We start from the raw sequence: 18718 nt of genomic DNA on the forward strand, positions 1-18718 counted from the left end.
TTCTTCGCAAACGTTATTCTGTTTATTGTACTTACCTGAATTGCGCTGAGTTGTCGCTAGTTTTTCTAATCTGTACAAGAATTGGTTATTGATGTTTGGCCTTTTTTATTAATGATCAGAGCTCCTTGCAACATATTGGCAATTTTCTAATTTACTAAGTGTAGCAGAATTTTGGATCATTTGGCTCCTCTGAGTCTTTGGGTTTTTTTCAAGCTGTGTTCCTTGTTTTTTTTAACAATTGTATTTAATAACAAGGCAATTTCGGCATGTGGAAGGTATTTATGCCCGTTGAATTCTGCAGCAAGACGCCAATAAGAAATTGTCATAAGTATGATAATCAGGGGTTATAGCATCTTTTTTCTCATTTCAATTAATTTTAGCAAATCGTCGGATCATTCGCCACCAATATGGACGAGCAATTTGACATTGAGTTGACCAGGTTTTAGCGAAAAGAATCTTGAAAGCAGTACCACAGTTTGGTCGCGATTCGTTACTTGCTATGAATCATTCTTTTTAATGCACGGCTTTTTAATGCACGGCTGCTTGTCCAACAGTTTCCTACTGCTCAATCGAAAACGAGTCGCTCAAAAACTGTCTGTAAATGCTTCATTAAAATGGAATGTTTTCGAATGGTTTTTAAAATCCCAAATGATTAGAAATGAGAATTCATGTTTTCAGGATCTGAAAATTTGCGGGAGCTTTTAGTACGAGCATTCGATTGGCATTATTCACTTTTTCTGTCCTAAGTTTCTTTAGGACAATAAGTTTAAAAGCAACCCTGGCTCACTGCTTAAGGTAGTACATATATTTAGAGTTATTTAGAGTTTGATCGGTGGCGATATTATATCTTTCATGTGCAAATTTGTCGCTTCAAACTCGAATTAGTTGCACATAAAACAGAAACTCAAACGACGCGTACGAAGGTCAAAAAACAATTGCTGTTTGCCTGAACCGTTAAGCATTTTTCTGCAGATTGCAAATAAGATGACTTGAATATTTTGGTCTTCTATCAGTTTGAACTTAATATGCTATTTGAATCATTTAATACAGCGTTGCGGTTTTTATTTGTAGATCAAAATTTTTTGTTGTTTTTCACGGTATTTGTTGCTGTAGTTTGCAATAATTAACTTTTTTGGAACAATAACTAGCTTTTTTTATGTTCAACATATGATTTGAATGTTTATTGGTCTGCTAATTCTCTGATTGTATTGTAAGCGGTACTAAATTGAGCTGAAAATGATATTAGCCATGTACGGCCGTCCGTCCAGCACATACGTTACACGTCAACGAACGAATTTTTAGTCATTTTCAGTAATTGCTGCTAAAATTGGTGTGTAAATTCTGTCTTTGCTCTGATTGGCCAGTTTAGAAAGTAGTAGTTACGTCATTCCGTCACACCAGAGCTGAATGAACCAAATGTAGTTCTGAAGTTGTGTATATGTGTGTAATAGTGAACTGAAAGTGTATTTTCAGTTGAAATCGTGTTACTGCTTGCCGCTATTTGGTGAAGATATACCAGCTATCTATGTAAGTATAGTAGTAGTATATACCTTACATAGTGGCGTGTTATTGCGTACTTATGAATCACTCAAATTTACCTGTTTGTATAAGAACTTCTAGAATAATCTCACTTACGAGATTTACACATTCGTTATTTGTTTTGTTCGATTTTGTCGCTTAGTATTTGTTACCTCTGCTTTCACATTTTTGGGTGACTCGACGCGCTTATTTATTAAGGCTTTGCTATTTTCGTTTACTTATTTTTGCGCGAGTTGGAAGATTTTGGAGCATGACAAGCCTGTTATATTATTTTTTAATTTAGAAGGCATAAGTACCTCGCTAATTGAAATGCTGAATTGATTAAGTGAATGAATTTGAACTGAAAATTGAAGCTTTTGTAACATAAAGACCTCTAGAGAAGTAATTAGTTTCCTGTATTTACATGGAGGAATTTTCACATTTCGTTACTTTGAAAATTGAACTTATGGTGATGCTATTATCAGCCGTTTATTCAACGCAAGCTTGTTTGTAGCTGACTTCCTTTTTCTGTACGAAATTTTAAAAGCAGTAGATTTTCACCATTTACGATTGCTAGAAGATAAAATGATTCAGTAAAGTAAATCAATATTTTAGAAATTAGCTTTTAGATAATGCTGATATGTTGCCCTGTAGGTTGTTTGTTTATATTAGGTATTAAAATTTATCTCAAGAAAATTTATTGTGCAGAAAACTTTGCTTGATCGCTTTGACTTCTCCGGTGAATTTTATCACGTTTTTGGTTTCGTTTGCGCCTGACTTGATTTCGCGTGATCTAATTTGTTTCATTCAGAATTGGAAGTTGGTCAACTCCTTTGTGTCGCGATTGTCGTTAGTTTACTACAGGAATTCAGACCATTATTTTTAAGGTACGTCAAAAAGACCACCTAACTTTCAGAATTTTTTTTGTGAAGCCGCTCGTCAACCGTCGTTTGCGAGCTTCTCATTTGGCGCCATTCGATTTAGTTTGAATTTGAAACATATAGAACAAATTTATTACCGAGACTTTTTGTCAACTGATTCTGATCTTATCCTAAACAAATTCGCACGACTTCTGTTGATATTTTCATACTATAGTTTTTAGACTGGTGTTCTGTTTTTTTAAAAAATAGCCGCAAAGCTATTGTTGGCCTTCTCTTGTTTTTTTTTCAAGATTTTTCTGTACGACCATATGACGTCACAATCAGCTCAAATCTGTTTTGTTCATTCGTTCATTCAATTTGAATTGCATGCGTGAAGTCTCTTTCCGCAACGTGTTTTTTTGTTTATTCGACTTTACTTAATCTCAAAAGTAACTTCCTCTCTCTCAAATTGATCTTTCTTTACTTAAATTCAAGAAAAAAGATCAAGTGAGTGACACTGTAATTGAAGGGTATTTAAGAACCGCTAACAAAAGCAGCAATAAGTTATACAGATTCTCAATCAAAGTATAACATCTCAGCATTTAATGAAAGCAGAAATTTGTTTTGTCTGTTTTTCTTTTTATCTTTTTGAGACCTGAGATCTACGAAGCTATCGCGGCTTTCTTTGACAATCTGCCAGCTATGTTCAAGTCAAATTTTCTGTACGCCTGATTTTGACTTTTGTCAGGTAAGTTTTTGTAGGTACTGTAAATTTCTTACGATATGATTTTTTATCATGTCCTATTTTTTTGAAACACCAATTTAACAGTTTAAATTTCTGAAACTTTGAAACCATGTCTGGTCATATTAAAACTATCAAATTTATACATTTTTTTCAACTTACATATATGGTTTGTTGATGAAGTGACATCCTGTAACTTTTTGTGATTTATTTTTTTAAAAATTCATACGACAAAAAGCTCTTGTAAGTTCCTTATTTCTAATTATTCTTTTCAATTTCTGTGAAGAGTTGAAACGAATCTTCAAGTATTGATTAAACATGACGGATAGGAAATAATTAGTAACAGTCTGGCCCCATATGCTTTTTTTTCCGTAGGTAATTCTCGTTCTCCATTGTGTGGCAAATAGCTTTTGGCTAAAGTCTGCTTATGAGAGTAATAATAATAGCTGTGGTGGTTTTTAACTTTTGGTATAGGAAACTTGTATGGTTTCAGTCACTGTGAAGTGATAGTAGATACTACAAGGCGGCTCGGTAATGTGCGATGGCACATAAGGTTCTGACCCCGCCTATCCACAATTTTGGCATAATTGTCTACCAAATGAGGAACAGATAGAAAAACCCAAAAAATATTTTTTGCGAATCCCAAAAAAGTCCAAGTCTTTTTCAAAAAATTCTGTATGAACGATAAGATAGCCTCCAAAGCAAATAACTCAGTGGAGTAAAAATTGATGCATTAGATTGCTTTAATATGTCAATATTAAGAAAGCGAGTCAAGACGAACGGCAAAATCAAACAACAACAACAACAAACATTAATTACATCAAAAAAAGTATGTCCCTCTTAAAAACTAAATTTAATAAAAAAAGTCAACATCAGATAAACCGTCAGATAAACCGTCAGATAAAAAGTCAACCGTCAGATAAACCTAAAACTAAACAAAAATAACTTATAAATCACCAGAAAACATATGCGACCAGTCCATAAAAAGGTTTGGTAACAATTATACAAAAAAGAACAAAAACATTAAAGTAAAAAAATTAACTTATTTTTTTGAAACAGTTAACTTTAAGGTAATAAATACCATTATGAGTCAATTAATATTACCACAAATTTGCGATAACCACTGTTTCTATAGAAGGGCATTAGGACCTGTCCTTATTCATTTTTTAAAGCGGCTAAAAAGAACAACAAAAAAAAACAAACAAAATTTCAAATGAAACTTGCCAGAAAAGGCTGTCAAAACCGTCAAGCCATATTTTGGTCCTCAAAATATATTCGATTGCGCCTTCTTGAAACAGCTATAATGTATTACGTGGCCATTCATTAGTAAGACTAAGTAACAAGTAGACAAAAAAGCGAAGTGCTAAAGTAATACTTTTAATTTTTTTTTGCGAAACAAAATTACATTCAATGTCATGAAAGGCATTAATTACAAAAAGAACTGTTTAAATAGGGTCGTTTATTCATAAAAGAGAAGCCCTCGAGAACTGCAATTATCAAGAATATTTCTTGCATCTACAAAAAGAACGTCAAATGACAAAAATCAAATTAATTTACTTTTTTTTTTGTGAAAAACCGGTGTCGAAGCCAGTAAGGTCATAACAAATTCTTTAAAAAAAGATTTTGGGACACCAATCCCTTTTATTCCCTTGACACCCATAATTATATATTTGACCTGTAATTAACTAACGAGATTAGGTAACAAAAAGAAACATAAAAAGAACAAAATTGCGAAATTGAAGTTTTTTTTTAATTTTGGAAAACGATTGTTTTCAAAGTCATGAAAGCCACCAGCTATCTACTAATATCAGAATATCGGTTTTTCTATTTTTCCATGAAAAGCCAATGAAAGCTATCACTATACAGGAAATTTCTTACGACCGAAACGACAAAGTATAAATGACAGTTAGACAAAATTTAAAAAATTCAATTGATTTCTTCAAGAAAGAGGCGTCGAAGCCGTTAAAACGATGATGTCTATCTTTTACGATTTTAATATGTGCCTTATTTTGAACGCTAATAATGTGAAATGAGAACTGTGATAATGTGACAAAATTAGAAAAGGTGAAAAACTGTTAAATATCAAAACAAACAAAAATCTAAAATCTTGTAGTATCAAAGCCAGAAAACAATAACTTCAGGCTTAAAACTGCAACCGAGAATAAATGTTAAATCAGTAGAAGGAAGAAGCAGTCTTTCTTTGCTGACACTAAGCTGGAAGTTGAACAAATTAAGAAAAAAATAGAGGAAAAGTTAATTAAGCCATTATTTATTTAAAAGTCAATTATTTTTTTTTTAAAAAAAGAAACGACCATAAACTTTCAAGTAAAAAACTAAATGCATTAGCTTCGACCTGCTTAGTAAGCGAATTGGTTGGACCTATCACTCCTGAACTTTGATTTGATATGTTCTGTTCTTTATTATTAAAAAAAAGGTCTTTTTTTTAAAAAAAAGACCGACTGATTACAACCCGATTTTTTTGGATTGTAACAGTCCAAGAATGGCCCAAAATTATCCCTGCTAATGCTTATTTTCCGTTAGGAACAACTGATTTTTCGAATGTTGTAGATATAGATAATTTGTTAGTTGAAAACTCAAAATAAATTCTGCATTTTTGATAATCAACGAGTAAAGCAAAAAAGGCAAAGTTTTAACTACAGAGCACTCTCAGCGGACTCTGAAGTAGAAATAGCCCCCCTCTGAGTCTACAAAGATTACAAGATTGTATGAGTGTTGTTTGGGGGTGTACTGTCGGCAAATTTAATCAAAGTGGACTAAAGTAGCTTATTTCGTGCTGTTTTTGATGAAAAAGGCTGAATTTTGAAATGTTTATCCAGATTTTTTGACCAAAAAAATTAACTTAAAACAATCAACAATGATTGTTCGTCTTCAAAAATAAAGTAAACGACACTATTCTTAAAAATTATAGCAAATTTTAGCAAAACTGACAAAAATTTAGGCAAAAATTCCGGAAAATGTGAATAAAAACAACGTGAATTCACTCTACTTTTTTCAGAAGTTTAAACCTCGATAACTCCCTGTAGAAAACGAAAATTTAAAAAAATCTTTTTTATTCCATATTCTACGCTGGACGAGCTTTCTAATGATACCAGTCTCAACTCTCTACGATGAATATATCGATCGGCGAAAATTCACGGAACAAAAAAAAACCCATTTGAGTATATAGTTCCTCCCCCCTCAAGAGGGTCGGAACAATTAATTGCTAGCAAATGAAGTTTCTAGTTATTTTTTTCTTAAGTCTTGCTGATATTTTTGACTCGAAGAGGAGTATTGTTATTATGCCAGTTTCGATAACTTTGAATCTTTCTGATGTTAAGTAGTGAGTATCTTGTGGTAATATTCGCGATAAAAAGTCATTTTGGGCTCTCAAGTTTTGAATCTTTAATAGTCTACCTCCATACCCTTCTACCACCAACCCCCCCCCCCCCCCACTCCCACCCCGCAATGACCCTGCCATCACCTAACTGTCGTCCAAATACCTCCAATCGTTGATCGGTAATGTTTGTTTTTTCTCAAGTGGAGTTTTTAAATTGATCTATCAAAGTTTTGAAGGATAATTGACTCATTTTAATTTTTTTGTGCGGTATTTTTGCCTGACCGACTCGACGTCTTGTATAATTATTTTTTTTTCACGCGTGAAGTCCCAATTTTGGCGTGATTTGAATCGATCGCAGACTGGAAATTATAATTAAATGACTCCAGACTAAAGCAACTGTTATTTTTAATTAGCTAAACAAAGGTGTCAAAAGGTAGTATCTGATTACGTGAACATTCTGTTATGTGAATGTGCTATATTATTCCTAAATAGATAAATTGTTAGTATTTTCTCACAATCCTTCCGCATCTTAATTACATTTCTCTTTTTACATTTCTTCACATTCATCAAAGGTGTTCCTATTATCCTTAGGCACGTTTTCCAAATTAATTGTAAAATATTTTTTCGTTAATTGTTCCGTTTACCGAGATAAAGGCAAAATTTGCTTTGTTCTTACAAAATGCTGAAACCTTCAAAGAGGAATTGTTCGCTGAAATTGAGCATTTCACATCGATAACAATTGCGCATTGTATATTTGCGTTTCTCTTTTCAATGCTAACGAGTTCCCCCGTCTCTGACAAGTGTCGTTGAAATTAACGTGTGTAAGTTTCATACGTTTAGTCATTTGCATTCCTACGTTATTTCAGCACTTGACAAACATCGGTGTATTATAGATCCGGACAAAGGCGCTGAAACTTGCGACAGAATCAAATTTACATTCAACCTATTGTTAATAGATAGATTGATATCTTTTCGTTTTCTTAAGTTGATTGTCTTTTGAGTTTTATCTTCGTTTCGACGTAGTATATGAGAACAAAGGAATGCGTATTTAAGCAGTTCAAATTGAAGATTGACAAAAGCTGTAAAGATATTGTATAATTGTTTTAGTGATTGGTTATAAAGCTTTAGTTATAACTCGCGGGCTTTGTTTACCAATCGGTCATGCGTTCTTCCTTTGATCAAAATTGACTGAGAAGTTCTTTCTTTTAGTTTCTTATCTTTCTTACTTTGTATTGAAGCTAATTTGTGTCTGTATTTTGACAGGGTACTGCATACAATTATCGAGGGAGGTACAGCAGCTAATGATAGTCAAGTCATCATTACTATCAGGTCTCGAATATCTTTCTTGGTTTTTTTTTATAATTTTTGTTTATTTTTCACCCGTGTTTTAGTCTTGGTTCATTGGTTTCAGTTTGATTTTTTGAGTGTTGGCGTTATTCATTTATTTTTGATTATTCATGATAATCATTTATTTTTGTGCTTTTCAAGGATTTGGTTTTGATTATTTTTGTCACTGTATCCTATGATGTAGATCTTAGAAAAATGAGTTTCATTGATTGCTACCTTTCAATCAGCTGTGGAATTTTAGTAGAATTTATAAAATAATAATTTTAGAGTTAGCAGCCATTGAGCTTGTGAAACTGGTATTGTGAAAATTGTTCGCATTGATTCCTTAAGTGTAAAAAACTTATTCTTCAGCTCGAAAAACAGTAATACTGACCAAAAGATGTCGTTATTTGTCAACCTAGTTTAATTGTAGACCTGGACGCATTCTGTTGCGGTATGCTTCCTACTAAATTTTTAAATTAGATTCTTCTTTAATCTATGTAATAAGCAACATTTAGCAGGACAGCATTGTACTTTTGATCATTTATCTTGCGCCATACGCCCCCCAAGTTATCACGGTTGAGTTAGTCTGGTTTAACCAGTTATAAAGCTAGCTAGAATCTTCTAAAGCGGCTAATTACATATGCCCCAAATCAAGACATTTTGGCATTGATATCATGAGCTATATGAGGTTGATTTGATGGTTTGTGTTTGCATTTCAAATGCCGTGACCAATAACCACATTTGAGTTTGTTCCTATCATTCACTGCCCGTTATTCTGTCAATGTACTGATTTTATATGCTTGTTTCATTTATCCTCGAACCGTTCATTATGAAATTTGGAGTAGTTGTTCTACTTACTCATTGCTATTGCGTCTTAAATTTGGTTTAAAATTCAGTTTCACCATTTTAAAATTATTAACAATCAAATTATTTTTCTTTTTTGTCTCGGATGGACAATACCGTTGTTTTAAATTATGGAATTGCACTAAATTGTATACAGCCGTTGATTCGAATACCTTAAATAATTGGTATGATTAGTATTCATAGAAAGGTGCACTTATGCTTTTGGGGTGAAGAATTTAGCATGGTGAAATGATAGAGGGGTGAAAAATATGATGCTAAAATATGGGGGGTGGTTATGGGGTTAAATATACGACAGCAATTTTTAGCTGAGCGTGATTTTTCGTTCATGCATCTTATTCATTGGGTGACATTTTGACTTTGGTTTTTTTGACAACATAGTTATTTTTGTTAGTCCATTGTGGGTGTTTTCCGCGCATTTGGCTTGTTGTTGTGTTGGTAGATGTTCTAAGTTATAATTGTGTTTGATCGAGTTTTCAAAATTTTTTAGCTCAATTTAATCGATACCGTTGATCGTAAAATCTAGCTGCAATGTGGTCTTTTGTTCATTCTCCTTGAGTTTTGTCGCTAATAAGGTGAAGAGTAAAATTCTAGATACGCGAACATTTCTTTAACCAATTTTATATTTTCAAGTTGCTTCTCTTTATCAGAATAAGTTTATGGAACTTCTAGTCATGCAATTCTCCGTGTTTTGAGATATCAAAATTAATTGAATGCTGGCTAGTCGCATTTGTTTTATTGCTCTTGAACGAAGTTCATAGAAATTATTGTAAACGTGTTTTTTATGCAAAATTTTCGCTTGACAATTTTGATTTTTCGAGTGACTTTTACGCCCTTGACTTTTTGCTTTTCGCGTGATCTAAAATTCTCTCTCAATCACAATTTCAGCAGCTGAATTCAATTGGCGGCAATTTAATACTAAAAGTTAAATGAAAAGTGCGCCGAAACTGGTGCCATTTTTTAACTTTAAATAATCTTAATATTGGTATATGTTAACCTCTAATGTGGTTATTTGAAGCCCACTATTGAACTTCTTAATCCCATTTAGGCTCCCCCCCCCCCCCGACTGAAGCAGGCTGCAATTCATTAGAGCTCCCACTAGTCGTTCGAGAGCAATTCTTCAGACGTTTAGTCGGTTATGTTTAAATAAATATGTCCGCTTTGGCGATGTTTTTAATAGACGCCCTCTTCTTCTCAGCAGGCTATTATTGCGCTCCTTCTTTTTGCAATTCAAAGAATTTGAATTTTATTGGGGCGCTCTTGTAAGATCTGTTCATACGTGTTCATGATTGTGAAGTAAATTGGAGAAGTGATCTTGGTCACGTCAAAACAGGAAGTGGAAGAAAAAATGAGCGGGTCTGCGGCGTCGTTTTTTTGCTCCAGTTTCAAAGTGTTTGGCTAAAATTTTTGTTCACATGTGGCAATTTGACTTTGATTTTTGCTAATTGTTTCAATTTTTGATCGGAATTTCTTCTAAGTTGTTTTGTCCAGTCCATTTATTGTCCCTTCTAGGTCTAGTTTTTTATCTAGCCAATGACAGAACTTGCTCAGCAAAGCAATCTAAAATGAACAGAATTATTACCAAAAATGGAATCAAAAGTAGAAACGGGATAAACCCATAAAGCCCAATTTTAGGTGCTTGAAGTTTGTTTTATTTTTTGAAGTCTTAGTTACCATCTCTAATGCTTATTGGTAGTGATACTACCCCCTGTATCTTTTCAACAAGAAGCAGGAGTATGTATAACAGCGGAATGAAATCAAAATAATTCGCACTTTAGAATGTTTTCGTACATCAATCAATTTTCCATTTCTTCTGTTCGGTTAATCCTAATCGAGGTAATGGGAATCAATCGCGGCTAATTCCGGTAATCTGCCGGGTATATTTTTGTTTAAAGTATTCATTTTTTTGTGTTGTGGTGTTGTTTTAAATGCAAATCATCAAGTGAAAAAGTCAAATGCCAATGGTAGGTAAACATTGCCGTTTTTATTTGTTACATTTTGTATGAGTTTTCGTATTTAGTAATTCTTAGTGTCAGTTTTTTGTTGTTGTTTTTCCTCTGTTGTAATGATTTTGAAAGGGCGATTTAAAATACACTTGTTGGAGGACGCTTTTGTTAAATTTGGTTTCCTTTTTTTACATCAGTGAGATTTCACTTGCAAAAACTTTAATTGGTAATGCCGTGTGATTTTATTGTTCAATGATTAGATGCCCTATATAAGATTTTAGAAATGTCAATACAACCGCAAAAGTGAAAGTTTCATTTTTGCTTTCTAAATTCAATTGGTACTCGGTTCTTTTATTTGTCTAAAATTTTTGTGAATGAGAAAATCAACAACATATTTGTTTGTCCCATACTCTTTTGTGTTTTGATTGGGGAAGTGTCGAGGCTTCTAGTTATTTCGGAAATTCCTTGGCCGTGTTCTTGTAGTTTTCTGGCGACCATTTGGTCACGCTTCCATAGCTGAAGATAGATGATTTGTGCACAGAGATATAGCCCTCAGCAAGCGAATTGTTTGTGTGACAATTTTTGCTAAACTGACGAATGTGGGTTTCCAGTTGGTTTGAGTGGTTAATTTTTTATCTCAAAAAGTGGCTTTCAAAGTTTAATGTTAAAGAAATAAATGTTGATTTTTGGTCAGCTTAGTGCAATATAAACAACATAGTTTAACAACAACATAAACGACTTTTAATAGGGCTCCTTAAATCAAATTATTAGTTTTAAGTTTTGAAAAATAGGTGGTCAGTTTCTTTTTATCTTAAGCTGTTTCAAGCAAGAAGTGTGAGTGTGACGAATCCTCGCTATCTTCTGGAAAGCTGGCAACTATCTGTAATCTTTTCCTATTATTCAGGTGATCCTTTTGATAGTATATCATTGCTCTCTTCCTCTATTTATTATCTGAAGATATATTCATTAAAAGAAACATTTTTTCCAGTTAATAGGACGTACAAATAATAAAGAGTAACAAAGAAATACAGCAATGGAGGGGACAGCTAGCAAGGCTATTTACTTCAGTTTTTCAGCCTGCTCTTAATTACTTGACAATGTTTAACTTCTGTTTATTTGCGTTTGGTAATCCAGTTGGTTTTTCATGGGATGTGTAGCATGATTTGTATTCTTGTGAAACTTAATTTTTATTTTATGTAGTTGAAATTGAACCGAAACAAAATATTTGGAAGAGAACAAACCAATTTTCACAATGCTGAAAGAGTTGAGTGGATCGAATTTTTTTACCCGATATCTGATTGCCTTTTTATTTCTTACAATAGCTGTTCATTTGGTAACAATAAGTCTTGCCGTATTAGAAATATTATTGGAAAAAAATCTCTTTACCTGAGATTTTTTGTGTACTTCAAGTGTCACAGAAGTGTTATTTTGAATTGATTTGCTCATACATAGAATTTGCAGGTTTGTGCTGTGATTGAAATGCGAAGATAATAAAATGTTTCTGTTCCTTTAAAATAACTCTAAATTTTACACCGATAATTATATTTAGTCTATAGTGATCTTCAGTGGGGATATCAGTCGTGGTATCTTCAGATTTTAAGTGGTATTCAACAGCAGCTTAGATGTTAAAAGGGTTGAGTTTGTCCTGGTCAAGGAGTTACGATTTTTTGTACTCCTCAGTAACGATAGTGTTTTAGTCTAGACAGTTCGTCGAGTCAAGTTGGATTTTAAGCCTGAGGGTTTTTCTTCAGTTGTGAGATTTTTTCCTTTTTGTGGCCTTGCTTTCTTAGTTGTTGGCCTGCTTATCATCGCACTATGCATGAAAAATTGAAATAGAATTATTTGTGTTGCTAGATAAAAAATTGATGTCGTGCTGCTAAATTTTGTCCTTTAGATATAACAAAATTTCTACACAAGTTCAGTAGCTATAAAATGGTTGCTTAATAATTGTGAAATAATTTTAAGATAATTGAGGTACTTATAAATTTAATACTTTCGTAGGCTGAATGTACAATCCCGGTTTTCTATATTGTTATTCACCTGAAGATAAAGGTGTGATAATTTAGTAGTGATTGATCAGCCAAAATTCACGTTCATCAATTTTAACACTTGAAACCATACTTCATGTGCCCTCATAATGTGGTGTATGAATCAAGCCACATGACAGTTGAAAGCGAAATTTGTGTTTAGAGGTGAATTCATATCGAGTGTTTGTTTGAGGACAGTGTTATCTGCATGTGACATTTGTAATCCTCTCCAATGTTTACTTTGTGATCCAGATCTTTCTAGATAGAAAGTTGTGGTCTTTGAGATGATTCTAAAGATATAACAGCAAACACTAAATCGATCACATTTGCTTTGAACTTATTCCTCTAAACTTTCTCCTGTTAGATGTCAAATAATTAAAACTTTATAACATTCATTTGTTCGCTTTTTGGTCTGTCTAATTAAAAGGGTGGAGCTTTATTAATCCAACCCTTCTAATTTATTTGAGGGCTAGGAACTTCATGCTAACCGGTTTTTTTTGTTCATTCAATGTTGGCCGATCAATACTTTTCCGGAGAGATAATTAAATGGCCCAATCAAAAGGCTCGCGAAAAATTGAGTCTATTTTTGAAAAGAGCTTTATTCTTGAAAAACTATATTTCTTGAGGAAAAATGGAGATGTGAGCTTTTCCATTTTTAAAGAAAATTTTGCTTCTTGTGAACTTGTGTTTTTGTTTAAATATACTTTAGATTTGTTAGGAAACGCATCTCTTGAAGTTGCTTTAGGAAATTACTTCAAATTCAAATAAAAACGATCAACAATGGAAGGCAAAACAGTGAGTAATTTTCTTTTTCGTTCCGAAATCAAGGTGTAATCCTAGCCATTATAAGTCAAGTAATTTTTTGTTATATTTCACCTTTACTGTTACCAGAATTCTTTACGCTTTGTTTGTGTGTGAACGAATTCTGGGTAATTGCTGTTCATATTTATCGCCAAGTTAAGGTAAAGAAAATCACACTAGTTAAAATGAGTTTAGATTATTATTTTTGACTAAGATCGAGGTTTTTTTAAAATTATTATTCTTGGTCTTTTTAGTATTCCATTGTGATAATTGTCTTAGTTTTAAGTTCTGATACATTAAGGCACCAAGCAATAAGTGAATTCGTACACAGCCCGTTATTTCGTAATGACAAATGTCGATTTTCCTTCCTAAATCAGTGGAACCGTCTGTCATTTTCGTGAAGATATCACAGATCTTTATCGTGGCAAGTTTGTATTGAATAAAGATTCATGGTGAATACTTTGGATTTGAAAATTTCATTGCTCACCATTAGTTAAGCAGGGCTCAACCTCCTCATTTTTACTAACCTGCTTTGACTAAATGAAAAGCTTGTTTAATTTTCGCTTTCATTTCAGAGATTGAGTTATGTCGTTAGGAAAGAGATACCGCGACGTAGTCAGAAAACAACATGAGTTGTCAGCCTATGTTGCCAGACTTCTCACACAGTTTGGCGTGGGCGTTCTGATTGGGTCTATTGCGCTGTTCATTGTGATTGGTGGACTGGGAATTGTACTGTCCTTCAAAATGAACGAGGATGCGATGGAGGTGATGGCACCCGTGGATTCCGTTTATTATCAAAGGTTAGTTAAATTTAGTTGCCCAGCGGCAATTGAAAATGGGACCCGGGGCACCTATCATACGAATTTCTTAGATATCATGCAAGGTTATATATGATATCTAGTAATCATACTAGTTCGTATATGATTGTGCGATATCTTGGTGGTTATGTAAGCATCATACAAATACACCAATCGTCACCAACTTACTCTCAAAATATGTCAATCGTAATGTTCTAAGTTACTAATGCCGAAAAATTAAAGCTGCTTAACTTTGAGAAAAAATTCTTTGTAATCATACTGGGTCATATATGATATGTATGAATCCTTAGTAGTTATAAAAGGATCATTCTAGTTTTAAATTTTTACTTTCTTTATATAAAATTTGGTGAACTCAAATGAGCAAGCGAACCGCACCTATTTTACCGGCAAGAAATGAAAATAAACTGTGTTATTGAGTAATAAGGGAAGGATGAAACACTTGACGAAAGATATTAAGCAACTAGAGCTCGCGTTTTGAGTAATCAAATTTTGCAAACGGGTTTTAAATCCAGGTTAAGGGGTCTGTAGTATGTCTTCTTGAGTTCAGAGTAAAGAATCAGCTTCAAAGCACATATTTTGTTATTTAATTTCTAGGCATCTATTTGGGATTTCTCATAATGGACGAAATAGAATAGATCCCTTGTTTTCCCTTGTTTATTTATTCAGAAAAATTCTCATCTGAAACTTTAGATATGAGAAATACAAGAACGTGTTCTACGAAGACAGCAATAACAACTACCAGCCTCAGTGGATCATGTCTGGTCTGGGCATGTACCTCAATGTCGTCATGTTCCCCAAAGGAGGCAAGGGTCGACCTATTGGGGGAGACAGCGAAAACCCTGAGATCCAGGGTCTGAATGCTATTAACCAATTCTTCGATTTAGTGGAGGCGTATAATTCGACGGATGGAAAAATGTTCCCAGACTTGTGTGCGAGGCATTATGGGTATAAGCACGCGGATAAGTGTTACAGAATGAATTTGCGCAAAGTTGCCGAGTACAGAGAAGGCATGTATGATAGTAACTTGTACAAAAGGCTGTTGGAGGAACAGAGAAGAGGAACCAATTTCTTGGTCGAGTTGCCCTCTTTCAAGGTCAGATTATTAGGGTATATTTTTGAATAAAAATTAAGTTTAGACAATCTTGAAATTTCACTAATTTGAACTAATGGATCTGTGCTTAATTGGAAAGTTGACATCAATGAATTTTAACATATTTCATATACAGGCTTAAACTGATTGTTTTTGTCCCGATTCTTTCAAAAGTTTTGAAATTTTTCATTTAAGCATAACTGATTGACTTGTTACACAAATAACAACTGCAAAGCTATCCAGTAATCCGCAGCCTTGTCAAGATTTTAAAAAGGAGGCACAGGTATGTGACTTGCATAGAAAACAGTTCTCCAAAAACAGTTCTGTAAACAAAAAAAAATAAAATTAACGGTTTCGAGAAGAGATTTGATTGATTTTACTGTTATTTGTTTCAGGCTTCTCTCGATACCCTAACTATACTCTCTACTAGTGAAATACTCGGTTCAAGCAAACCTGATTTGACTGAAGCTACAAAATGTCCGAAAAAACTTGCGGGTCAACAGGGGCGCGGGGTCCCCAGGTATGACGCAATGTGTCAAAGCGTGGGAGACTATTCTGAAAACATTGAAGCCCTCAGGTACGGTTGGCATTTGCGTTACGAAACTGAAGAGGACTTGGAACAGAGTTATAACTGGATCATGGAAGTTGAAACCAGTTGCAAAGACTTCGAGAAGATTGTCAATGAGAAGAGAACGGAAAACGATACGTACTGGGAATTCATGTGTTATCACAGCACCTCGTTGAGTGACGGTGCCAAAGCTGGAATTACTGCCGATATGAAGTGGATTGTTCTGGCTCTTTTGTTAAGTCTGGTGTTTCCAGTTGTGCTGATTCTGAAACCCTGTGGTGCTGATAACTTTGCAATGATGCTTTTGATCGCAGTTGGACTCTTCTTCGTCACTTTGATTGGTACTATGGGTGTGGGAAGCATGTTCGGGTTTGAACTGGTTTACTCGTTCCTGGTGGCACTGCTATTTTTGGCATGTGAGTTGGAGTCAACGTGTATGAAGTTAATCAGCAGTTCTGGGCCTGAAATAAATCTTTTTTAAAAATGAAAGATGACTTTGAATTTTCCAGATGAATATAGCTCAGATGAGTCTTCGCGATGAGTCTATCTCAATTTTTATTAAATTTCGAGAAGCTGGAGACGAATATCAGCTTAAGTGAGAGTTGAGTAATTCTTTTTTAATAGCCGCGAAGCGATAGCGGCTATTATTGGGTACATCGTGGTTTTTTACAAGAATTTGAATTGTATTGGGGTCCGGTGTTTTTTTTTAAGATCTGTTCACACATTTTCATAGTGATTTTGGTCACTCCGAAACATGAAGCGGAGCGAAAAAGCGAGTGGTTCTGCACGTGAATGTTTTTCACTCTAATTTTAAAGTAGAGAGAAAACGGTGTTTGAACAAAAATTCGCTCTCTCTCTCTCTCTCTCTCTCTCTCTCTCTCTCTCTCTCTCTCTCTCATGGTTTTTTCTTCACATGCGGCAATTTCACCGTGATTTTTACAGTTTTTTCGATTTTTTGGATCGGATTGTTTTCTGAACAGTTTCCCCAATCCATTCATAGTTCATTCTCGGCCTAGTTTTTTGTTTGAACCAAATTTCCCTTTATCGCTTCTGGTTTTTTGTTCACATGCGATATTTTGACATTGATTTTCTGTTTTTTATCTGATTTTTTTGGAAATGGTTTCCCCAATTCACTCATAGTCCATTCTAGGTCTAGTTTTTTGTTTAGTCAATGAAAATTCTTTGAATTGTACGTCAGGACTTGTCCTGCTATGTTTTTATAATTCGTCGTCTCCATCAATGATTCTTGCGACCATTGACTTTTTCTATTTCAGTGACTTCTACTGCTTTGCTGTTAAAATTTGTGTGCGTTACGTCATTTGTTCTGCTTTGAGGCCAATTGCGTGACCCACCTCACTAAAAAATGACTTCTGAACTCACTTAATGAACTTTAAGTTTTGTGAACATTTACTAGTTAAAGATCAATAGTGTGCATCTAAGTAGTGCCTAACGTATATGCCCTAATTCTTGTGTATTATAGTGTTGAGTTTTCGATTTCAAATATTAGTTTCGAAAAATTTCTATTAGTGCTTTTTCCTGATAGAGCGTATGTGTCTCATAAAAATGACAGTCCGAATCTAACCCAAAAAGCATAGTGGTCTATTAAGGGACTGGTGGCCAATCTCTATCTTATTTCTTAGTTGTTTCAATTCCATGTAAGGCCTCAAGCGGCTATTTTCCGGCAATCTGCCGGCTATGTTAAAGTAATAATAATTGCTGCCTTTTTGATCTTTCTTAGATGTCTCAAATTACTGATCAATTTAAGAGTTAAAAATGAGAGGTTAAAGAAAAAGTTATGAATTGACTGTTTAACCATTCAACGTATAATTGTTTAATCCTTTTTTATATTTTGTGTTTTGCTTATTGGTATATAATTGATGTTGACTACCTTTTCGGGGAGGTGCTTTCTTTGATTCGGCCACTTTTTTAAAATCGACCGTACAACTTAGTTTAAAGCTAACAAGACACACGATAAGAATTTGTGATGAGTATAATTGTTGTGTTCAGGGATCTTCATGCGTCTAGCACTGCACATGGTTGAATCCCTTAAGGATTACATCACCACAGTCGAGTCAGAAGCAGCAGTCCACCACAAGAGTCAGGGATCAACAGCACCCTCTGCCTTCGAGTGGATGTGTGGACACTGGATATTTGTTTCTGTCTCAAATTTCACAGTTCTCTCTCTCACTTCATTCCTCGTCTGTTGTTGCATGTACAAAATCGTTTGGTTCACTTCAGGCTTCTTCGGTTAGTCACATCTCTATCGCTCCTCGGATCTCTATCTGTTCTCGAGGGATTGGGTTATACCATGATTTTAGCCAAAGTTATATCTCGTCTTGCGTTTACCCCAAAGGCTGTTGATGCAAGGATGCAAGGTTATTAATAGCGGCACAGCGATAGCTGGGGCTATTGTTGGCCTTCCCTTGGTTTTTTTACGACTCGAAGAGGAGTATTGGTTTTCTTAAGGTTTTTTAATAGCGGCACAGCGATAGCTGGGGCTATTATTGGCCTTCTCTTGGTTTTCTATTTCGTCGTCACGTCATGATTTTTGTTACGACCATATGACGTCACAGCCACTTTTTGTTCATTCGTTCATGCAATTTCAACTGAATTGCATGTGTGACGTCATTTTTCGCTCTTAGTGGAGCGTGTTTTTTTGTTCATGCGCGTGGTTAAGTTTTTGGTCACACTTGACTTACCTCACTCAAAAATGACTTCCTCACTTTGAAATTGTTTTTTATTTACTTTAATTCAAAGAGATAAGGTCAAATGAGTGTGTCACTCTAAATGAAGGTTATTTGAGATCAGCTAATAGAGGCAG

General features: G+C 34.3%; 1 protein-coding gene across 2 annotated transcripts in view; it reads left to right on the forward strand.

The window, feature by feature from the left end:
* LOC142353172 (uncharacterized) overlaps positions 1–18718 on the forward strand; it is a 393253-nt gene that overhangs the window by 369560 nt on the left and 4975 nt on the right. Inside the window, exons 1-5 of one of the 2 annotated variants that reach the window (XM_075405389.1) lie at positions 7766–7786; positions 13997–14221; positions 14930–15332; positions 15725–16313; positions 17905–18144. In XM_075405389.1, the coding sequence (XP_075261504.1) occupies positions 14007–14221; positions 14930–15332; positions 15725–16313; positions 17905–18144 (1447 nt within the window). In that variant the 5' untranslated portion in view covers positions 7766–7786; positions 13997–14006. Of the gene's footprint in view, positions 1–7765; positions 7787–13994; positions 14222–14929; positions 15333–15724; positions 16314–17904; positions 18145–18718 lie in introns of those variants that run through there. The other variant, XM_075405388.1, reaches the window with a different exon arrangement.

Source organism: Convolutriloba macropyga, chromosome 14 (genome assembly GCF_964194025.1).
Source record: "Convolutriloba macropyga chromosome 14, txConMacr16.3, whole genome shotgun sequence".
NCBI lineage: Eukaryota > Metazoa > Xenacoelomorpha > Acoela > Convolutidae > Convolutriloba > Convolutriloba macropyga.